General features: G+C 31.4%; 1 protein-coding gene across 2 annotated transcripts in view; it reads right to left on the reverse strand.

Annotated features, from left to right (window-relative positions):
• LOC134681401 (signal peptide peptidase-like 3) overlaps positions 1 to 25,993 on the reverse strand; it is a 51,030-nt gene that overhangs the window by 5,547 nt on the left and 19,490 nt on the right. For both annotated transcript variants that reach the window (XM_063541011.1, XM_063541010.1), the window contains 10 exons: positions 16,818 to 16,909; positions 15,789 to 15,908; positions 12,056 to 12,134; positions 9,772 to 9,884; positions 7,847 to 7,953; positions 6,263 to 6,334; positions 5,228 to 5,316; positions 3,720 to 3,765; positions 2,775 to 2,925; positions 590 to 699 (listed from right to left, as the gene is read on the reverse strand). In XM_063541011.1, the coding sequence (XP_063397081.1) occupies positions 590 to 699; positions 2,775 to 2,925; positions 3,720 to 3,765; positions 5,228 to 5,316; positions 6,263 to 6,334; positions 7,847 to 7,953; positions 9,772 to 9,884; positions 12,056 to 12,134; positions 15,789 to 15,908; positions 16,818 to 16,909 (979 nt within the window). The remainder of the gene's footprint in view (positions 1 to 589; positions 700 to 2,774; positions 2,926 to 3,719; positions 3,766 to 5,227; positions 5,317 to 6,262; positions 6,335 to 7,846; positions 7,954 to 9,771; positions 9,885 to 12,055; positions 12,135 to 15,788; positions 15,909 to 16,817; positions 16,910 to 25,993) is intronic.

The raw sequence follows: 25,993 nt of genomic DNA on the forward strand, positions 1-25,993 counted from the left end.
ATATATTTTCTTTTGAATAACAATTTTGATGTTTGCTTTATCTTGTTAAGGAAAGGTTATAATTTATGTAATACATGTAATGCAGTCCAACTACATGAACTTATACAAGCACTTCAAGTCCTGTGAATTCAGAAATTATTGTGTGCAGTATAATTGTGATTTTTTCATTTTAGGATATGCGATTAAAATGCGATTTTAATTTTTGTCATATCAAGTTTGCAGTCACGTCCAGTCAGAAGGGGGGACGTTAAATCAGATGCCTCGTGTAAAGAGAGTACCACGCTCTTTGCACGTTAAGAACCCTTTCAACAACTCTATGAGGGGTCCATAGGTGGCCTGTTGCAAGGCAAAATTTCTGTCCCCATCCAATATACCCTCAATTTCTAGTGGCAGTCCAAATTTCCTCGACCATCATCCCAGAGGGCCTTTATTGTATCAACCTACCTATTGTATTTATTGTGAACTTGTTCTCATCCTGATTATGCATGAAATATTTGCCACTGGACGTTAAGCAACCAACAATCAATCAAATCTAAACAAAAGCTATCAAAACTGGTACACCATGAAAAAATCTCTTTATTCTACCAACCTTAAGATACGCCATGGTTAGCAAGGGTAACAATGTAAATGGAACTAAATATAATAATGCTGGTTGTGCTGCTTTAAATACTTCAGAGGACACCGTGGCTGTTAATAAACCTGTAAAAACAACAAGATTAACTGAGTTCTGCTTTAAATACTTCAGAGGACACGGTCGCTGTTAATAAACCTGTAAAAACAACAAGATTAACTGAGTTCTGCTTTAAATACTTCAGAGGACACGGTCGCTGTTAATAAACCTGTAAAAACAAAAAGATTAACTGAGTTCTGCTTTAAATACTTCAGAGGACACGGTCGCTGTTAATAAACCTGTAAAAACAAAAAGATTAACTGAGTTCTGCTTTAAATACTTCAGAGGACACAGTCGCTGTTAATAAACCTGTAAAAACAAAAAGATTAACTGAGTTCTGCTTTAAATACTTCAGAGGACACGGTCGCCGTTAATAAACCTGAAAAAAACAAAAAGATTAACTGAGTGCTGCTTTAAATACTTCTGAGGACACGGTCGCTGTTAATAAACCTGTAAAAACAAACAAGATTAACTGAGTGCTGCTTTAAATACTTCTGAGGACACGGTCGCTGTTAATAAACCTGTAAAAACAACAAGATTAACTGAGTGCTGCTTTAAATACTTCTGAGGACACAGTTGCTGTTAATAAACCTGTAAAAACAACAAGATTAACTGAGTGCTGCTTTAAATACTTCTGGAGACACAGTTGCTGTTAATAAACCTGTAAAAACAACAATATTAACTGAGTGCTGCTTTAAATACTTCTGAGGACACGGTCGCTGTTAATAAACCTGTAAAAACAACAAGATTAACTGAGTGCTGCTTTAAATACTTCTGAGGACACAGTTGTTGTTAATAAACCTGTAAAAACAACAAGATTAACTGAGTGCAGCTTTAAATACTTCTGAGGACACAGTTGCTGTTAATAAACCTGTAAAAACAACAAGATTAACTGAGTGCTGCTTTAAATACTTCAGAGGACACAGTCGCTGTAAATAAACCTGTAAAAACAACAAGATTAACTGAGTTAAATACTTCTGAGGACACAGTCGCTGTTAATAAACCTGAAAAATAAGATTTGTCTATCATACTACATGTATTACAGTTATTGTTAACAGACCTAAGCTTCTTGTTAATAACACCCCCTTTTTATTACAACTAGAGAACACTTTAACATTTGTATATATCTATAGTGGAAAGGATAAAAATAAATCATTCTTATGACATGTTATTTTTCATACTTCAACTGCTATTTGAGCAGTCAATTTGCATTGACCATACAATTATTTGTTATATACAAGCACAGACCACATATCACCTTGATTTATATAACATTTTCAGTGAGTAGTACTCAGGTCAAAACACCTGGCAAGGCTTCTAATTCTACCTGTTTCTAAGCCATTAAAATTCATTTTATATTTCAACATAACAATGAATAATTGTACCATTGATCTCATGCCATAGTTGTCCACTTTTACGTTATTTGGTCTCATGTGGAAAGTTGTCTCATTGGCAATCATACCACATCTTAGTTTTATAATTAAAGTATTATTAATTTTGATACTACAGCAACAAATCTTTTCATTGATGAACAATTGCAAGCAGATATTACAACAGGTTCTGTTATATGTTCATATAAAGTGGTAAAGCATTCCTTGCATATTGCTGTGTGCTTGTTTTTTCTACATTGGCTAGAGGTATAAGGGGAGGGTTGAGATCTCACAAACATGTTTGTCCCCGCCCCATTTTTGAGCCTGTTCCAAGTCAGGAGCCTCTGGACTTTGTTAGTTTTGTATGATTTTTTTATTTTTAATAGTTTCTTTTGTATATTTGGATGTTTAGTATGAAGTCCATTATCGCTGAACTAGTACAATTTTTGCTTAGGGTGCTGGATTTTCCTGCTGTATTGAACACCCATTGGTGTCCTTCAGCTTTGACACATTCTTTTGTATATTTTGCAGTTTGATGTCTGTGATCGCTGAACTAGTACATTCTTTTGTTATGGGGCCAGCTGAAGCACACCTCCAAGACCAGTATTTTCTCACTGTATTGAAGACCCATTGGTGGCCTTTAGCTGTTTTCCTTTATTTGATCTGGTTATTGTCTCTTTGAAACATTCCCCATTTCTGTGTTAAATTTTATCTTGTCTATGTTTCTTACTTACCTAGAAAATATCCCACCAGTGAACAATGGAAGTATGTAAGCCGCTGTACCATAGTAGGGGGTGGGGGAACTCCTGTTTCTACAGAAATCATCTGTGCTTTTTTGTAAGCATCATAACGTAAAACAAAACATAACAACAGGCCTGGCATTACCTGTAAAAAAAAAATCTTTATTATAGTATTTCTACATGCATATAAAACACCTTTTCGTTTGAATTGTTTTACATTGTCTTATCAGGGCCTTTTATAGCTGACTATATGCGGTATGGGCTTTGCTCATTGTTGAAGGCTGTACAGTGACCTATAATTGTTAATGTTTGTGTCATTTTGGTCTTTTGTTGATAGTTGTCTCATAGGCAATCATACCACATCTTCATTTTTATATGGTTTTTTTTACATTTAAAATCAACACAAATTCGATGACTTCAGTAGATGCAGTGATTTACATATGGTCTTTCCCACGTAGAAAATTATATGATTGTTAATTGTTATGAATTTCTGCCAAGTGGAAATTCTCGTATTTAAGAATAATCAAGCAAAGTGAGTAAGTATTGAAATTTAAGTCCCACAAAATCAGCAAAAACTGGTAAAATGATAGAAAAAGTCTACCTGAAAATAAATGTTTTACCATTTCACTTACTGATTTGAGAAAGGCTTTATTTGATCAGAATGAATTGATAAAAGTAAAAACAAGGAAGATAACTGTCTTTAACTTGATGTTCTTTACTAATAATCTCAACATTACTTGACATATTCCTAAATACATGTGATTTAAAAACATACATAATTAGCCTTTTTCCTGAACATTTGTTATCCTTTGCATTTGTTTTGAATTACTCTACCAATTGAAATTGTCAGGATTTTACCCTAAACTTTAATGATTTATGAAAAAAAAGGCAATTCTTTAACATTTCTATAACATGTACTACAAAACTTATAATACATACTATATCACCTAGTCCTAACATGGAAAAATGGCTCGAGTTCTGCATACTGAAATTAAATAATAAAACAATATCATCAACAATTTTATATAATCAACATTTGGATAAACAATAAAATTGCTGCTTGGTGTTAAATGCCACTTTGTAATCGCATAAGCATCTTACAGATCATTTTTCCTTCCTATTGAGTTCAATCATTAATTGTACACGTTACTAAACATGTATGTCATCATATTAACTGTATTTGTTTACCTTAATTAGTGTGTCTGTATTTATATTGTATGTTTCTCTGTAAACTTGTATTTAGTTAGTTTTTTAGAGAATAAAGTATCTATCTATCTATCTAGTGAATCTATCGGCTATTTGCTAGCACAAGCTTTTTATTTCTCTTCCAATGCCAAGAGAGAACTAACAACTTACAAATCTAGTAAATCAAGAATATAGTCCTGCCATGTGCAGGATCTGAACTCACCTCACTGTTGACAGACTAACAAACCCAGTCAATCAAGAATATAGTCAAACGCACCTGCCATGTGCAGGATCTGAACTCACCTCACTGTTGACAGACTAACAAACCCAGTCAATCAAGAATATAGTCAAACGCACCTGCCATGTGCAGAATCTGAACTCACCTCACTGTTGACAGACTAACAAACCCAGTCAATCAAGAATATAGTCAAACGCACCTGTCATCTGCAGGATCTGAACTCACCTCACTGTTGACAGACTAACAAACCCAGTCAATCAAGAATATAGTCTAACGCACCTGCCATATGCAGGATCTGAACTCACCTCACTGTTGACAGACTAACAAACCCAGTCAATCAAGAATATAATCAAACGCATCTGACATGTGCAGAATCTGAACTCACAACCTTTGTGTTGACAGACAAACAAACCTAGTCAATCAAGAATATAATCAAACGCACCTGACATGTGCAGAATCTGAACTCACCTCACTGTTGACAGACTAACAAACCTAGTCAATCAAGAATATAGTCAAACGCACCTGCCATGTGCAGGATCTGAACTCACCTCACTTTTGACAGACTAATAAACCCAGTCAATCAAGAATATAGTCAAACGCACCTGCCATGTGCAGGATCTGAACTCACCTCACTGTTGACAGACTAACAAACCCAGTCAATCAAGAATATAGTCCAACGCACCTGCCATGCGAAGGATCTGAACTCACAACCTCACTGTTGACAGTCTAGTGATTTTTATATAGCACTATAGGATTTGAAGATAGTACTGTTACTCTTATTCAGTCGATTCCACTTAATCATGTTATTCACATACTTCAGTTAATTGCATAATTCAGTAAATTGCATAATTCAGTTAATTGCAGCATAATGTTAAATTAGTTTCTTTTGTGTTTATTTGATTGGATGGTGTACCCTGTACAGGTTAAGTTTCCTGTGTTCTTTTTACAATTTTCAATATCTTTTGTAAGATGTATATTTTACCTCATAATATTTTAATATATATACTTATAAAACTAAACATACCTTGGAAACACTAATTTTCCTGGCAGTGATAGTTTAGGAGCATCTCTGACGAGACCAGTTAAATGTAACTTTTTGGCAAACATTCCAACCTAAAAATTAAATAGAACATTTTTACCTCAAAGTATAACATGAACACTGTTATTAATTCATTTGACCTCTAAATCCTTTAAAATGTAATATTTCAATTTTGAATGTAACGCAACTTCTGATTGGCTGATGTTATTTTGTTATCAGCCTATAGACATAATTTAATCATGTGACCGTGACATCACCAATGTTTTCTCATGGTTTTCTTCGGTTTAAAATGGAATTTAGAATTAAATTATAAGACATGACTGTAATATTTTTTTCTGTCTATTTGAAATAATATAAAAATGTGGTGCACACATTTTTTTATGTTATTTTTTCATAAACAGAAAAAATATTAGTCATTCCTTAAATATAATAAATGTTATAACAGATGTTAATATTCTTTCTTGTCATAACTAGGAACAAATGGGTGTACTTTTTATTTTGGATTACAAATCATGCTTTCAACTGTTGTGATATCTACTGTACGCGAACTATTTTCATGAGCGATTTATTTTACAATTTTTTCTCTGGTAGAAAAATAACCCTTATATAAACCATTGTGAATATGTTAAACTTGGATCTTTCCATATTTAACTTCATGAAACAAATTTGAAAGTTGTGAAATTAAAAATAAGTTGGTTACAGTATAAGTTTATTTGCTTTTCAGTTTTAGAAAGTGTTTAAGTTTAATAGACTCTTCTGGCCTGTAGCCAGGAATTTCCAATGGGGGTTTGTTGGACTCACAAACTTGACTTTAACAGTCACAATTTGAAAAGAACATTGACTTTAACAGTGCTTATTTGTTACCCCTTACTACGGGTATACTCTTAACCCTGAATGCTGCATGCTTGACAGAAAAAAAAACCAAATACCAATTCATTTGATCTAATATGGCAGAGAAGAGTGGATTATAATTTTTTCAACAGTTCCAATAAATACAGACATGAAATAGTAAATTCTTACAGGATTTTCTGCAGGTCTGGTTGCTACTTTAACCATAACATTGGCACTAAATATATAGGAAGAGAAGAATACCTGAAATAGAGAATAAATAACAATAACAATGGTAAATGATGGAAATTATTACTTCCCTTTAAACAAAACTAGTTCAATAACTTAGATTCTTATCTATGGTTGTCTATGTCATGAATAAGCATGAAATGAAGTACATAACATTATTGTGGGAATATTATTGTTGGTTCATGTCTGTTTTTTTCGTAAATTGCATTATTATTATATATGCCATTATTTTTTTTTAGTTTGAACTGTTTCAAATTCTCATGTCATCCATTTTTTTCCAAGGTCAGTTTTTTTTCTTATTGTTGAAGGCTGTACAGTTACCTTATTTCTATGTTATTTGAAATCTGGCAGATAGATGTACCACATCTCTTATATCATTTTTATATTGTTGGGTGATTTTCTTCCGACAGTAGTAATATCATCTAAATATTATCAGTTTTTGTAAACATTGTATATCAAATCTTTTGAAGGTCACAATAATATGACATTTTGTATAGAGTTGAGTACAATGAAATAGATATATAGAAATATTAATCAAATAATAACTATTACAGCTAATTTCCTAATGCATGTAAAGCAAAACTTTGGTTGGCTTGCTTGCTTTGTTTGTATAATTGTTAATACAAGCTTTGTAAATAAGATTGACATCTTTAAATAATATATAAAGGCAATGTTTTACCTGTATATAAAATATTTGAATTAAATTGGGTGTTACCCTAATGACTGTACAATATAAAAACAGAGCAAGCAAGCTTACTAAAGTCTTGCTCTACATGCTTTAGGAAATTAGCTGTAATGATAACACCAGATTTGGTCTGACATTTACAATTCTGCACACAGTATCAAATCAATTTCTTACTTTGTTGAACTAAAAATTCTATAGTGGTATCAAATAACATATTTGTATCATCTAATTCAAGGATTTCTATTTCATGCTTTAATAACATATCAGCTGTAGCCAAAGAAAACTTTTACAGTCAACTGATCAGATATTCAAATACCTTATTTACTGCTTAATATATAAATATATATATTGAAAGATTTGTTGCTATAATGACTTTAAAGTTTTCAGAATCCATATGTATAGAAGTTGACAATAAAAGTGAATCTGGATAAAAAATAATAATTTACACATGACCATACACACCAGCGTTTCAACGTCCAACCAATAACAATTATAAACTTCAGCTTCATAAAAAACTAGCTCGACCAAAAATTGGAAGCAGTACAGATGGACGAACGAACAGACTAATGGAGGGAAGAAAGAACAGACGCACAGACGAAAGGACCAACAGATTAATGGACAGAAGACAGAACGGACTTAAAAAAACTTTTCAAATCATTGCCAACTTAAAAGTTGCATATTTTTTTTAATGAAAGCAGTCATAAAAAAAACCAACACCAAAGTGTTATGTTCACCAAAAAACTCAATTCCAATGCATTTTTTTTTTTCATGAATGCATACAATATAGAACTTTTTTTATTTAGATCAAAAAGATGGTCTATCTTTAAAAAACAAAAACTTACCCAAAATACATCATAAATTAATAATCCTACTAACAACAAAGTTGATACTTTTAAACTTGGTAGACGTACTAGCGCTATAAAGGCTACACATAGTCCCATACCTAAAGCTGAAATAAAATAAAATTACTTATATATTCAATGTATACTTTACCAATATGTTCCTTTAATTTTTCAGGGAAAACAATGAAAATAAACCCATCTCATATAAATAAGTACTTAGCTAAAGCGTACCCTTCAAAAGCACCTGACAGCTATCCCCCAGTATTTGGAGGGGTTCATGTAGCCCCAGTCTTCAGTATTCTATGTTGTGTTTAGGGTATTGTTGTTTTTCTGTTGGTCTTTAATTTGTTTTACTCATGGAGTTGTCAATTTATTTTCAACTTATGAGTCTGAATTTCCCATTGGTATCTATCACCTTTCTTTTACCAAAGTATGAACCGATAAAACACTGATGTATAGCAAAAAGAAACAAGTTTAGATTACTAAAAAAATTTGTAAGGGTTCCGCAGAACCCAGTGTCTCGCCTAGTTTTGCTGTAAGTAGCAGGCTCAACAGCAATGATAAAAAAATCAATAACAATATTCCTCTTGATACTATCTTATGATTGTATTAAAGAAGCTTCTGTCCAAGTTTGGTAAAAATCTAGGATAGTTATAGAATCTAATAAATGTTTTGAAAACTTTAACTGCAGACTGTATGTAATGTTAACTGGAAGAATATACAAGTCCATTTAAAAGTAAAATACAGAAAAAGTGGAGTTATCCTTTTACAAAATTTACTTCTGGATACTATCTTATGATCATAAATAAGATTCTGTCCAAGTTTGGTGCAAACCCACGATAGTTTAAGAAAGTTATATAAATTTTAAAGACTTTAACCACAGAGTGAATGTAATATTTCCCCACAGAAAATCTAAGTCCATTTAAAAGTAAAATACAGAAAAAATGGATATATTTTTTTACAAAATTTACTTCTGGATACTATTTTATGATCATAAATAAGCTTCTGTCCAAGTTTGGTACAAACCAAGGATAGTTTAAGAAAGTTATTAAAATTTTAAAAACTTTTAACCACAGAGTGAATGTAATGTTTCCCCGCAGAAAAACTAAGTCCATTTAAAAGTAAAATACAGAAAAAATTTATTTATTTTTTTACAAAATTTACTTCTGGATACTATCTTATGATCATGAACAAGCTTCTGTCCAAGTTTGGTACAAACCCAGGATAGTTTAAGAAAGTTATTAAAATTCTAAAAACTTTAACCACAGAGTAAATGTTATGTTTTCCCGCAGAAAAAACTAAGTCCATTTTAGAGTAAAATACGGAAAAAATGGAATTTTATTTTTACAAAATTTACTTCTGAATACTATCTTATGATCATAAACAAGCTTCTGTCCAAGTTTGGTACAAACCCAGGATAGTTTAAGAAAGTTATTAAAATTTAAAAAACTTTAACCACAGAGTGAATATTTGTGGACGCCGCCGCCGACGACACCGATGACGACGGAATGTAGGATCGCTTAGTCTCGCTTTTTCGACTAAAGTCGAAGGCTCGACAAAAACAACTTATTTTCACGAGCGATTTCATTTCGCGACTTTGGCAAGTAAAAAATAATGCGAATATAGATTGTCGCAAATATTTAAAACTTGGATCATTCCTTATTTAAATTTCATCAAGTAAGTCAGAAAATTGTGAAATTAAATAGCCGTGAAGTGGTCTAAGAAGGGTAAAACGCAAAATAAAGTATCCGCGAAAATAAGTTGGTTTACAGTACTTTTTTCATCTTTTATAAAAATTACTTTTCACATTGTAACATGTAAAAGTTACATTTTCTCATTTTCTTTCAATTTTTTTGTAAATGTTACTGTTGAGTATTCATTTGCGTAATAAAGTACAGCCTGTTCCCTGTTGTAATAAAACCTACCATCCATAAGGAGCCAGTGACCAGTCAATACCCATATACACACAATAAAAAAGGACAAACAAAATGACATTATTTCTGCTGCTGTAAATCTGCCACAAACTCCAAATGATATTCTGTAAAGACAAAAGAAAAATACTCAACAGACATCAAAAAATGTAAATTCTTAAACTAACATGCTATTATTTGAACTTGGAATTATTTTCAATTATGGAATTTTCAAAATTTCTTGTTCTTGAAATTTTAAATAAATTCCAGGTTTATTTTGTATTATTATGTTTTGAGCTGTTCATAACACTTTATATTCAATGTATTTTGTATAGATAGTGTTGTGCGCGGCACAGTTAGTTCTATTGAAAATGTGCTATCTTCTTTGTAATAGAAAGTGTTGTGCACGGCACAGAACATTAAAGTACAGAATTAACATGGAATTTATTAAACAATTTCAAGCACAAGAAATTATGCAAATTCCATAATTGAAAATAATTCCAAGTTCAAATAATAGCCTGTTAACTATTGTGATGCTTTTATTATTGCCAAAAAACGCGATAGGGTTTTAATCACAATAATTTAAACTCGCATTTTGAAAATTTTTAAATGAATTAAACACAATTTTCTCAAATGGCAAAAATTAAATTCGCATTTTAATCAAATATGACAGACATTACAGAACGCAAAAATATAAATTTCTGAATTTACAATAATACAATTTATATCATTTATATCAGTACTGTTTAGAAATTAGTAAATAGTTGTTATTATAGAATATATATATGCTTATGTTTGCATATATGTTAACCCTTTCAACGCTACACAAAAAAATAGAAAAATGGCTGCTGCTGCTGCATTTTTTTTTAGTTCATTCATTAGAACAGTATTTTCCTTTTCAGACTGCTGTATCTTTTTTATTATATGAGATACAGAGAAAGTTAATGCATGAAAAATGCTCAGGAGAGCATTAACTGTAATGTTAGGCAATTATTTTACTGAAATTTTTATCAGGTTACCTGCGTTTTCAGGTAATTAACAGGTAAAAGGTGTAATTTATTACATTTGTGTTGAATTTTGAATAAAAACTACTTTTAGTCTTCATTTATTTTGTTGTTTTATCTGCCATATTGTAAAGAAGACACCAGTTGCCTGATTCCGTAGCGTATTGTACCATACATAACGTTTTATGTAATAGTGGCACAAATAAATAGCTCCGTCCTAAAAAATTTCAGTCAACCTCCGTTTTCCCCCCTTTTTCTACGCCTCGTAATGATCGATCAAATCATATTTCCCACACGAACTTAATGTAATAAATACATTGAGATAACAAGAAACCTTTTAACTAATCCTCGTTGTTAGTTTCGCCAAGGAAATGCTGAAATTTTTCCATATTTACAGCTTCGTTTCCGATTTCCGCCATTTAATGATCGATCAAATCATTTGTCAAAATATTTGTTTTTATTTTCCTTCTATTTTCCTTCTACTGCATGATTTTACTATAAAAATTGTCGGGATTTCAAGCGCAAATGAGACCTTGCATATCCTAGATTCAAACGATGAAAAATAAGAGAGAACCCGAATGAAAACCGAATGGTTTAAGAGTCCTAATGAAAAATCCTTTTTCATCGCGGCATATGCCGCGAATAGCAGTGGCAAACGGTGTACGTCATCGCGGCATATGCCGTGTATAGCGTTGAAAGGGTTAATTATTGAAATCAAGGTATGTTTGAATTTACTTTTTTTTCTTCAGTTCCATTTTTATCTTCGTAATCAAAGATCCATTTATAGAAACTACATTTCTGTGACTAAACACTGTAATAATGGTTACTCATGGGCGGATTATCATCTCCCATTTGATATACATATTATACTATAATTGAGGTTCCTTAGTACAACATTTTTTATGTAATCAATCCCCACATGTTCATTTATTTGGTTTTTTTTAATATAAAATCTAATTTCATATGTGTGGACTACAGTCAAATAGTATTCAGAATCTTACCTTTAATAAGTGAAAAATTTCTTGCTGAACACCAAATATGGAAACATAATTGAAACATGTTCAAGTAGCATGCTTAGTTTTCTCTTTTGAATTGTTTTACATTGTCATTTTGTGACCTTTTAAAGCTGATTATGCAGTATGGGCTTTGCTCATTGTTGAAGGCCATTAGATGATTTGAAGTTGTTAATTTCTGTGTCATTTTGGTCTCTTGTGGAGAGTTGTCTCATTGGCAATCATACCACATCTTTTTTATATATAAATAACATTCATGACCGTAACAATACAATATCTTACTTTTGGCCTGTAGAGCAGGGTTTGATAATATACTGACACATAGGCAACAACAAAAAGGCAAAGGCAACAGTCGCCAACACTGAAAATAAAACAAAGAATATAATTTAAATTTATGGATGGATATTAAACATTCAGTGGCCAGTTAACTGTGTATTCAAGGTGCCAACATTTTTATCAATTTGAACCCTGCATTGTATTAGAATGAAATGTTGAGTGGCTTTTTAAGGTGGTACCCAACACTTTCACTAAAATCAATTTGGCTTGTTTAATTTTTTTTATAAAATTTTGTCAAAGTATTTACTTTCACCCTTAAACCAAAATATAAAAATTTCAAAAATTCTGAACCAATCATTTTGTCAGAAAAATTACACTGGTTATATAGCAGTTTGACAAACACCAATTTTGATCATTAAGAAGCTTCATATTCCCTTTAGAACACAACAAAATTTAAACGTTTAGCTGACTTTACAGAGTTATCTCCCTGTAGTGTTAGGTACCACCTTAATGTGCTAGTTAACAAGGTTAGTCTGTAGGCAGACATACAACCCAACCATTTTATGAAGAGACCAGGCTAACTGTCTTTCAATTTCTCCTAAATGCCTAGTGCTTAGCAAAAAGGCAGCGATAAGCAATTTTCAATTCTTTTATTTAAACTGGCATGGGTATATATACAAAACGTGTATTTAATATACTGTAAAGAAGATCACTATAAAATATTCAGGATTTGAAGTCATTTTGCAATTTTCTTAAATTACAAATATAAGTTTAAACGGTTTAGGCTGCATTCTTAAGTTTCTACTAATTCAATCTAAGTGCTGAAGTTTTAGATGTATACACTTCAATAATCTATCTCATAACTTATAACTGATCAATAAAAGGAAGCAGGAAATAGGATTAAATCAGTATATTATTGATTTGGTCAAGTTTTTAAAAAGCATATTAGTGCTCTTTGGTAGTTTTTTTTTTTTATTTATGTATATAATATTCTCAATTTTCATTTTTTTTTAATTTTAATTTTAATAATTTATCAAATTCATTATATACCATACAGATGTCTAATGTTTTTGTTTCTTTTCCAATCCAATTACACAATTATATAGCAGAAAGGATTTTGTGACAAACCCATCCATATTCAGAAGTAGATAATACAGATGAACAGATAATGAATAACAGAACTATAAATGAAGAGTTGCCAATGTCAATTCCTACATTAACAGTGGCAACCAATTAAAGAAAAAGCATATATGTCCCTTGTCAGGCCTACTTAAGAATATGCTAGTGCAGTATGGGACCCATACCAACAAAACGACATCCACAGATTAGACATGGTGCAAAGACGGGCAGCAAGGTATGTTTTGTGGCAGAATAGTCCAAACCAGTTGACGTTGGCCACTTACCGGAAGAAGAACCACTTCAAACATAATACTTTTCAGAAATAACATTTGTAGTGCACAGTTTTTATTAGCTTCAAATGAGACAGTATCTGTTCGAAATAATAAAATGTTGCACTCATAATTTCAGTAACGATTTTCTTTTAATACATTGTTATTTCTCATAATCTATATAAACATCAAGGTTTCCTTTTATCTAATATAACCTTCTCAACAGAACAGCTCAATAAATAACAACTATGTAATAATAAATATCAAATTACAAGACAATTATGGAAATGACAGGACCCCAGATGTGATAAAATTATGGAAATCAGATGTTACCAACTTTATTTTGATCACATGGTTTTGCATCAGTGACTGAATTATTGACTAAATATAAACATGAAAGAGTTTCAATGACCTTGATTCAAAAGAGTATAAGGGAGTTAGATGAAACAGAAATGTTTTTCTTATCAATTCTTTTGTTATTATTTTAACACCTTCTTGATTTTTTTTATATCTATAAAAAGTCATTCTGCTACAAATGGGTGTAAGAGAGTTTATTAGCAAGCCAGATTAAACAGAAATGTTTTTCTTAACGATTCTTTTATTTTTATTTAACACCTTTTCTACTTTTTTTTTTTTATATCTAAAAATAATCTTTCTGCTACAAATTATTTATCATTTACACTGATCACATGAGAAAAACTCCTAATAGGAATACAATACTTAATAGCAATCATTACGCATACAATGCCTTTCAGTCAGACATATCTGATTTCAAAAGTTAATCTGAACGGCTTATTTTCTGATGCAATTTCACAATAAATCTAAAATACTCTAAACTGATGAGACTTTGTATTGAGTAAACCCGCATAAAGCTGTCGAAAAGTCTGACTTCATTGGGAAACAGTTGATTTAGATTTCTGATATAATGGAATGTCTATAATACTCAGAACAAAAGTTCACCAAAATTTATCCATTTATGGATTTATAAGAGCATTCATTATGCAGTAAAATTGAGAATGGAAATGGGGAATGTGTCAAAGAGACAACAACCTGACCAAATAAAAAAACAACAGCAGAAGGTCACCAACAAGTCTTCAATGTAGCGAGAAAATCCCGCACCCGGAGGCGTCCTTCAGCTGGCCCCTAAACAAATATATACTATTTCAGTGATAATGAACGCCATACTAATTTCCAAATTGTACACAAGAAACTAAAATTAAAATAATACAAGACTAACAAAGGCCAGAGGCTCCTGACTTGGGACAGGCGCAAAAATGCGGCGGGTTAAACATGTTTGTGAGATCTCAACCCTCCCCCTATACCTCTAACCAATGTAGAAAAGTGTTTGTATGAAGACTAAAAACTTAAATACTATCTAACAATTAAGCTTTTTTTATTCATATTTCTAAAACGAGATTGATAATTATGGATTATTGTTGATCATCTCAGCAAATATTGATTTTCTCGCTTGAGACAGTACGGTTAAAGTGAGAAAATCAATTGAGCTGAGATGACCAATGATAATCTGTTAATCACAATTTTACATTTGATGTAATTGCTAATTTTATTGATAATGGTATGTGCACCCTTAGTATCTAGTGATAATTTTTCATATCTCTCTAATGTGCAGAGAAAGGAAATTATCAGGTAGCATTAGATCAAAGGAAAATTTTGTAAAATAGTAAAAAATCATTTTATTTCTTGAAATTGATTAACCTGACGAGCTCACAAATAATCATATTTCTTGACTGTACAAATATTTTTCCCTTATTTGAAGCCCCCTCCTTATTTCACTAGAAGGACCAGTCTCCAAAAATGTTTTGTGCATAAATAATTTAAATGCTCAAATAAGATATCATCATCAAACAGAGCTAATTATCTGACCAGATAACAAATCTTTGTCTAAAAAAAATTCCCAAGAGATCTGACATTTTGAATTCACTTTGTAGGTTTGAACAGTTGACAAATATATGTATATATAAAGTTCTCTTTCCTGTAATCTTTTTGTTGTAACATGTGAATTAAGTACTGGGATAATGATGCATGTTATTTTTGTCAAAATCATTGATTGAGATCTAATTTAAAATTTAGTTGTTTTACAATTTAATATAAATGCATTCTCCAAAGCATACTCAGATAAAATTTTTGGTTTTAATTTTTATCTTCAATTAATATTTTTTTAATCTGTTGTTTCAAAATCTAATGCATTCTGGGTAAAATTGCAAAAGCATACTCCAAATGTGATTGGTTAATAATGTCCACACCAAAAGAAATCCAACCAATGATAAATTTTAATTTAATCATATGCATTATGAATAACTACTATTTCCTTTCTTAACTTAAAAACCTACCTGCAGTACAAATTGCAAAGACCATCTGTAATGAATCAAAGAAAAAGAACATGATCAGAAGTGAAACTGAGGCTCCTATCGGTAAAAATGCCGCCTGACATGTATCTATGGTCTGCATGTCTACAATGAAAAACAAAAAAATATCCAATGAATTTAAGTATTTATCATATAATACATGTAATAGTGTTAATAAAAATGGTTAAAAATTTCAAAAAATTAGAACCAACCATTTTGTCAGAAAAATTACACTGGTTATATACTAGCCCAAGTATTTTGACAAATACTTATTTTGATCATGGAGAAGCTTAATATTCCCTAATAACAACACAAAGTAATTAACATGTTAAGCTGATTTTAAAGAGATATCTCCCTGTAGTGTTAGGTACCACCTTAACCTGTTAACATTTGAAATTACTTTAAAATAATTAGGTCAAAAGCTAATATTCTGAATCACCAATGCAAAATTTCAATCTGTAAACTATTCCAGAAGCACATCTGAACAAGCCTTCTAAATCATGTACAGTATAAACTGTGTAATCCCATACACTAAGAACAAGAATGTGTCCATAGTACATGGATGCCCCACTCGCACTATCATTTTCTATGTTCAGTGGACCATGAAATTGTGGTCAAAACTATAATTTGGCATTAAAATTAGAAAGATAATATCATGGGGAACATGTGTAATAAGTTTCAAGTGGATTGGACTTAAACTTCATCAAAAACTACCTTGATCAAAAACTTTAACCTGATGTGGGATGAACGGACGGACAGACGACTGAAAGAATGAACAGAGGCACAGACCAGAAAACATAATGCCCCTCTACTATGTTAGGTGGGGCATAAAAATGTTGGATTTAAAGCAAGGTGTCGGTATACTCAGGGGTTTTCTGCAAGGACAGACATATTTTTGGACCATCAAAATGTTTCGGTTAAAGCAGGATATTGGAATACTCATTAGGCAGGTTATACTTTACAGGTATACATTACTCTATTCAGTAAAACATTTGAGATCTAAAATCAACATACTACTCTCATTTTCTGCTGAAGTATTCCCTATAAAACTGTCTTTGTCTTTCTCTCTTTCTCGCTCTACATTTTCCTTCTCCATATTTAGAGATCTGAAATTATAAATAAAATGAAAACTAAAGTTGAAGATATTGAATATTTTCCTGTTCGAGAATTGTAAGAAGTAGATTCATTTGAAGAAAAATATTAAATTATCTTTCCAATGATTATCAAAAAATCTTTAAATACAAAAATCTAAATACAGTTAGATTCAGCATACCCAAAGAATTTAATAGTCCTCTCCAGGTGTCAATCAATAATAACAATCTCTCTAAGTTATGTATGTAGCAGTAAAATTGTTAAGGGGTAAAATTGAAAAAAGCACATCAGATGTTATCAGTCTTAAGTTTAGTTCACAAAGCCATACCATCCAACTTTTTGAAAAGCTGAGCAACATATAGTGATACAGAAGCAGGGAGAGCCAATAAAAAAGCATTATCTCTAAATTCGAGTAAAACAAAAAAGTTTTTCCCCCACATTTGTACACTATAAGAGAACAATCTAAAATTCAAGGAAATATTACTGGGTTGACAGACAGTCACACTCAAATACACATTCTTTTAATTAGTGTGGCTGTCCAAAGCCAGGAGCTTGAAATTTAGTGGTGTTGGTTGCTGTCTGCCATTTTATTTTTTTCAGTTATTGTTTCTGCATAAAATGAGTCTGTTTGGGTTTTTAATGTAGAATTATATCACATTTTGTCATGCCAGCGCCTTTTATAGGTTAAAAAAGAAGATGTGGTATGATTGCCAATGAGACAACTATCCACAAAATACCAAAATGACACAAACATTAACAACTATAGGTCACCATACGGCCTTCAACAATGATCAAAGCCCATATAGCATAGTCAGCTATAAAAGGCCCGATAAGACAATGTAAAACAATTAAAACGGTTACTATTCAGTATGGAATTTCTCTACCGTAATTCAAAGGTGGATGAGTGCCCTATTTTAGTAGTACACCCTTATCCTTCATACCATTATCTACTTTAATTTTTAGACTACAAAAATTTGTTTGACATTTCTCCTTGTTAAATGTTACAATAAATAAATTATAACATTATGTTTTTTTGAAAATTATCAGAAATTAGCTAAAGGTTGCTGGAAATTTTCTATTATCATTTATTACTTCACAATAACATATCCTCATTTCAAATTATGTTCCCTGGACAATAATAATTTGGTTTAAATCAGTTTATAACACTACTGTGTACTGTATTCTTTATCATTACCAGGACTCAATTCCATTATATGATAAAGTCATAAAGCCTGAGTCCAATTTTTAATTGTGTATAACAGTTATTCCACAGAGCCAATCCAAACATTCTATAAACTATGATAGAGCATGCTACTTCTATGGACATTATATAAAAGTATTGTACAGTATGATCCAGTTATATATCCAAATGTTAATGGCTCAGTTTATGATAAATTTTTACATTAAAAAGATTTAGACTGCACAAAATCAAATCCTTTATATTTATATTAACCTTTTTATTACAAAATATTTTACTAAAAAATCAAAACAATTTTTAATTAAGGTTGCAGAAAGGTGAAATGAAATATTTGAGTAATATTCAGGAAATAAAAGACTGATTGGTAAAATTAAGACATCAATGATCAGATGTACATCTGTACATAATTCGTTCTAAATATAAATTTACAGCATATCATTACATATATAAGTCAAATATTGTAGTAGATAGTACTACCGCTACAACTGAAAATATCACCAACAAATATACAATACATAAGATTTGGATATAGGAAGATGTGGTATGAGTGCCAATGAGACAGCTCTCAATCCAAATAACAATATATAAACGTAAACCATTATAGGTCAATGTACGGCCTTCAACATGGAGCCTTGGCTGAGACACCGAACAACAAGCTATAAAGGGCCCCAAAATTACTAGTGTAAAACCATTTAAATGGGAAAACCAACGGTCATATCTATATAGAAAAAAACGAGAAACGAGAAACAAGTATAAATTAAATAAACAAACGACAACTTAACCATGTTAACTGTTCATCAGATTCCTGACTTAGGACAGGTGCAAACATTTGCAGCGGGATTGAGTATGAGTGCCACTGACCTAATGAGACAACTCTCTAATAATGGTTTATTATCATATTTTATGCAACTGTCCTGTCAAAAAAATGTTGTTTTAAAAGTGGCTGATTGTTCGTGTAGTTAATAGATATTTCTCTTTTCTTGTTTTTCAGCTTTTTTTATATAAATTAGACTGCTTGTAACAATTTCCTGTTTGAATTGTTTTACAGTGGTCATTTTGGGTTTTTTTTCATAGCTTGCTATTCAGTGTAAACAAAGGGCCATACTTTGACCTATAATTGTTTACTTTTTACACATTTGACTTTGGATGGACTGAGTTGTCTTATTTGCACTTATACCACATCTTCTTATTTGTTTGGTACACACATACTTATCCTTTAGACGTTTTAAAATTTCATAAAAAAAATAATTCTAAAACTATCCCTTATATTTGTATTTATATATTCTTGATGTCAATTAAATGGGTTAAAAAAATTCACACAAAATATAGGAAGTGAACACTATAATAATTGTCTAAACATCGATGATAGGGTGATATTTCCGTCTATAATCTTTTGTTTGGACTTATAATACTTCCTCTGATAACAATTGATAATGTTTACATTTAATCCTCTTATTTAAGGAAAAATCTATGACAATTTCCTAGCACTTATGATGCTTATAACTATAATTGTCTATCATTTCTTTTTCCATAGTTTTAATCCTTCTTGAATGTATATAATCTTTATTACTTGACTAATTATAAAGAGCTGACTTTTCAGAGATAATAGTTTTCAGTTCATCTGAAACAAATTAACTTTGATTTGTTCAGATATGATCAGAGGAAAAGATACATCATTGTTGAAGGACAAACCATGAACTTCAGTTGTTAATTTCTGTGTCTTGCAGAGAGTTGTCTCATTGGCAATCATACCACATCAGGCGCGGATCCAGAGGGGGGGGGTTCCGGGGGTTGGAACCCCCCTTTTCTTTTGGACGATCAATGCATTTGAATGGGTACATGTAGTTGGAACCCCCCTTTGTCCTTTTTAAAATGGCTGGATCTGCCCCTGCACATCTTCTAATTTTTAGAAGTATTTGTGACTTATTTGCACCTAACTCACTTCAAATTGAATATGAGGGTTAAAGATAAAGATAAAGGGATAAAGATAAAGATATTTTTATTTCCTAATCATAGGGCTCATAACAAGCATTTAATCACACAAAGTAACTAGAGGCTCTTAAGAGCCTGTGTCGCTCACCTTGGTTTATGTGAATATTAAACAAAGGAAGCAGATGGATTCATGACAAAATTGTGTTTTGGTGATGGTGATGTGTTTGTAAATCTTACTGTAATAAACTGTCTTGCTGCTTACAATTATCTCTATCTATAATGAACTTGGCCCAGTAGTTTCAGTGGAAAAATTTTATGAAAAGTGTTAAAAATTGACTATAAAGGACAATTACTCCTTAGGGGGTCAATTGACCATTTTGGTTATGTTGACTTATTTGTCAATCCTACTTTGCTGAACATTATTGATGTTTACAGTTTATCTCTATCTATAATAATATTCAAGATAATAACCAAAAACAGCAAAATTTCCTCAAAATTACCAATTCAGGGGCAGCAACCCAACAAAGGGTTGTCCGATTCGTCTGAAAATATCAGGGCAGATAGATCTTGACCTGATAAACAATTAAACCCCTGTCAGATTTGCTCTAAATGTTTTGGTTTTTGAGTTATAAGCCAAAAACTGCATTTTACCCCTATGTTCTATTTTTAGCCGTGGCGGCCATCTTGGTTTGTTGACCGGGTCACGCCACACATTTTTTAAACTAGATACTCCAATTATGATTGTGGCCAAGTTTGGTTTGATTTGGCCCAGTAGTTTCAGGAGAAGATTTTTGTAAAAGTTAACGACGACGGACGACGACGACGACGGACGATGCCGAACGCCGGACGCCAAGTGATGAGAAAAGCTCACTTGGCCCTTCGGGCCAGGTGAGCTAAAAAATCAGTTATTTTATTATCTACCCTCACACATAGTCTGTCATTGTTATACATACTATTTAGTATTCTATAGAAAAAGCCATCAATATTTCCCTCTAACAAATTCAACATGATACCAACGTGAAGCACTTTATCAAAGGCTTTACGAAAGTCCACAAAACATGTATATAGTTTTTTGCTACCACAATTTAAATATTTACCAATAATGCATTGTTTTAGAACGAAGACATGATCTGAAGTCTTGGATTTCTTAGAAAACCCAATTTGAGTTTGATGTATAATCCCGTTTTCAGACAGAAAATTATCAAGTCTGGTGTTTAAAATAATGTTAAACAGTTTGCCAATACTATTATTAATTGCTATGCCTCTATAGTTTTCAGGTTTATTTAATAGGTTAATACATAAACCTATTAAAGTAATATTTATAGGAAACCCCACTTAACATGCTTAATAGTTCAATTGCTTTATCTTGCTATTTGTAAATGAATATCAAATCTTCATTGCATGGTGTCTCATGAGTATTAGTTTGTTTCATATAATTACCATTAATTCAATTAATGCTTATTCCATGGAATGTTATCTATTAGCTGCATGACCATTAAAGAAACACAATTTAAGGTCCTGTGTGTGAGATGGAAAAGGGGAGGGGGAGGGGAGTTAGTAAAAAGCCTTTTTTTCTAAAACAAAGATGAGAATACTAGTACAATGTATTCAATGCTTTTCTATGACGAAAAATAGAAAAATAGATTTTTTTTTAGTCATTTTTTTTTCTTCAAAGACATCTTTAAAAATTTCTAAGTATCATTACACACATGAAACTTTTTTTATTCTATTCTTATTGCTATAAAGTATTATTGATAGTAGTAATGCATGTGTCCAGTTTACATAACATAACAAACATGATTCTTTTTTACAAGTATTGACTAATTCTTGTCAATAATCTACACAAATTAGTCCTCGACAAAGACAATAAATTCATGAAAAAATATGTACCAACATGAGATTATTCGGAGACAAAGACTACAATTTTTTTTTTAAATCTGTATATACATGTATATACTAGCATAAAATTAATGGAACAAAGACAGTACAAAACATCTGTATCAGTTTAAACATTAGTTTTTTTTTCAGTTTCATACGACACAAAGGAAATTAATTCATGATAAAATCAGTGTGTTACACAATCAAATGTTTTACAAAAAATTCTGACAAACCAGATGTTACTCGGAACAATGATTGCCAGGTTTTTTTATGGGAGTCCAATTTTCAGAAATAAAATATATAAATATCTTTTAAGTATAACAGTTTCTTAATGTCACCGGACCAAATGATCAATAAAATGATAAAATGAAACATGATATCATGTGATTGAATTTAACAAAAGAAATTAAATGGGACGGACAGATGCAGAGGTAACCACTGGCGGATCTAGAAATTTTCATAAGTAGGGGCCCACTGACTGCCTAAAAGGGACCCACTCCAGTCACGCTTCAGTGATTCCCTGTATAAGCAACCAATTTTTTTCCCCAAGGGCCCCCCCCCCCTAAATCCGCCTCTGGTAACACACTATACCTCCATTTTTTTTTAAGCGGGGGTATAATTATAGATGGTAGTAACAATGTACTCAAGACAGAAAACAATAGCTATCTACTATTTCATGTCTTTAAATAATTTCTTTTTTGAAAGTTTAAGAAAATTTTATTATAGGATTTTTTTCATTTCAGATAGTACCAATTTAAAGAAACATACAAATTTAAAACAACTTTTTTGAAAATGTTGACAATGTTTTCTCGGGGTACCAATCTGCTCTTTCACCCTCTCAGCTATGTGTTATTTATATATTGTATTGATTTAATTACAAAACTAAGAAAAACAAACAAGACTAGAAATTACATTTTAAATTGGTTTTTGCTTTTTATTGGCATTTTCTACTTTCTCTTGCAATTTGAAGGTAATCAGGTTGAACTTATGATGAAGAGAGAAACCTACAACTTCAAAAGACTAATAACTTGTCAATCAAACTTTAAAGAAACATACAAGCTCAATAAAAGATAAGATACTGTGTGTCTATTACATTAAAACATGAGGAAACGAACAACCTCAAGGGATCAAACAGAGGCTTAAGGTCAAACCAAAGACCAAAAGCTAAGAATGCAACACTTGAAACATGAAAGAGCAAAATTATATACAGTCTATACAACATAACAAGCTCTAAATTTATTCCCAAAAGTCCTAGAAGTTTTATTAATTATAAAAAGAAGATGTGGTATGATTGCCAATGAGACAACTCTCCACAAGACAAAGAATAAACAGCTCTAGGTCACTCTATGGCCTTCAACAATGAGCAAAGCCAATACAGTATAGACAGTTATAAAGGCCTGAAATGGCAAAAGTAAAACAATTCAAAAGAGAAAACTGATGGCCTAATTTATGTACAAAATAATGAATGAAAAACAAACACTAGTATGTTACATGTGTAACACAGTAACAAAGGACAGCTTCTGAATTACTGGCTCCTGACTTTTGTCACTCTTGCTACTGAAAACCAAATTCAATGTTCCTGATTACCTGCTTGTATTTAAGACTTCAACAAGATCAGGGAAATATAATGTAAAATCCATGTTATACCCCAGCCTTTAATAAGAAAGCTGATATGGATTTTTAATAAAAGTGCTGTTCAATGTCCAATATATATGTCAATATCTATATATAAACATATTTTCATAACTGTATGATGTAAGAATTCTTTTAAGCTTAATTTGATATCTTAGTTTGATATTTTAATAACACTTGACTTGATCCAATGTAACAATTATGTTATATAGTACAGCTAGCTAGAGAGAAAATATCTGCAGGTCCCTCAAACACAGTTATCGGTCTTTGAATGTAGTCCCTACTTAGGACAGTGTATAACTAAAAATAATAATACATAATACTAATTTTTATCTTTAGTCTTTTATGCATGAAAAATAAGAAGGGAGCTGAATTTTACATGTTAAAAAATAATTGGGGTCATGAATTCATACATAAAGTAGTGATTTCGCCAAGCTAATATATTTACATGTTAAAAAAATAATTGGGGTCATGAATTCATACATCTAAAAAATGTCTGAATCTATCAAATTGTAATGAACAACCCCTTCACATGTACATTAAATGTATACATATATATTGTCCATATTTTGAGTAAGAGCTGATAAAACATTTCTAAAATTTAGATGGAATTTGTGCCAAAACTTTAAAATAATTTTGAGACAGCTCAGATGCAATATTTGAAATATGTTTCTATTGCCTATAGAAAATAGTTGGGTCCACAACTGGATATTTATAAATGTTACTACAAGGCAAATAATTAATTCAAATGGTTTAACACCTACATTCTTTGTACCCTAAAAAATCAAGTAAGGAAATCAGAGATATTGATTGCCCAACACAAAATCTGTTACTGTTATTACACAAGTGTGTGAAATTATTCATCCATGGAAAAAAATGGCCACAATGAAGCAGCAGGTTTCACAAATGGAAAAGCTATCAAGTCTATTTATGGCAACAGATTGAACAGTAATTACTGTTTGTGTTTGTGATTTATTTTACCGAAATTTACTAATAGGTTTTAAATATATTCAATTGATAGTTTTACTTTAGTACAGGATTTAGTTTCTTAACTATTGTAATGTTCAAAAGTTGGAAACCCCCCTTTTTTTTTAACTATCAATGTATTTAAATGGGGACATATAGTTGGACACCCCCCCCCCCCCCCCCCTTATTCTTGGTTGTGACCCCCTTCTAACAATGGCTGCCCCACCCCGGTAATTTTATTCTCCATTGTATGATATATCAAGTTTTAATAAAATTTCAAATCTTATTGTTTGAATTTTTAATGTTATTGGTAGAAATATCTGTATTATAATAATGCTCTATACTTTTTTATCTGTTACTTCCTAATCATGCTTATGTAATTATATTTTAAAATAGCCTTCAAATAACCCATGATTATATACCGTTTACTTTTGCTGTATTATATATGATGGGGGTAGGAGGGGTTCTTATCTCGAAATCCTGGGCTTCAAAACAAAAAATCCTGAGGTTTCAAATTTGAATAAATTTAAATCCTGAAGTCCTCCATGTCCTCCAATATTCAAAAAAAAATAATCCTGAATCCCAAAAGGATCAATCATGAAATTACAAAGCTTTAAAAACACCTGATCCCAGAGTTCTGATAAAGGTCCTATCCCCCCCCTCATATATATGTAGAACATTGTATTTTTCTCTGTTTGGAAACATTGAAGTTCTATAAATACAATTTATAAATAAATCAGTCATTTAAGCTCTTAACCATCATTAAATCAAAGCTTATATACAATTACTGTACTAACACCATTTTTAATGAATAAAAAACTTGTGTTAAATAATCACACATCATTAGCTATTTTAGCTATCAAACATTAATAACAGTACAAAGTAACAGTATGAAATATCCCTTTAACACCATAAAAATCATTCTAGTAGCATAAATTTAAATTAATTTTTTTTAATTATTTTTTTCCTCATTGGTGCACTTTGAGGAGTTGGATGACTTTTTTTTTAGAAATTCAAGATTGAGCTGATCAATAGACCACTTTCGAGTTCATCCGTCACCGGAAAAAACTCGTCAATTATACGCGCTTTTATCATCGTCACTTGTGCAATTAGGGGCGTCGTCACTTCCTTCCAATGTTGAGCGAGTGGTTGGAAAACTATAATTCTATATTGTAAGAATTATTTGGCAAATTGAATTCTCAAAATTGACAATCAACACTGCTGTCATTAGGGAAATGTCAGTAAGTACCTACAGAGCAACCATTATTTCTAGTTTATCCTGCACAAAGACGATCACTAAGACGCTTGATGAACGTAAATAGTGCAGGGATACAGGCGAGCCCCTCTATCTGGTAAATGACGTCATAAAGGCGTGTATAATTGACGAGTTTTTGCCGGTGAGGGATGAACTCGAAAGTGGTCTATTCATGGGCATTCAGGAATCGTCAGTAAATAGTCTAGAATTTGGAAATTTTTGGATTTAATCATAATT

The sequence above is a fragment of the Mytilus trossulus genome, chromosome 8 (genome assembly GCF_036588685.1).
Source record: "Mytilus trossulus isolate FHL-02 chromosome 8, PNRI_Mtr1.1.1.hap1, whole genome shotgun sequence".
Classification (NCBI taxonomy): Eukaryota; Metazoa; Mollusca; class Bivalvia; order Mytilida; family Mytilidae; genus Mytilus; species Mytilus trossulus.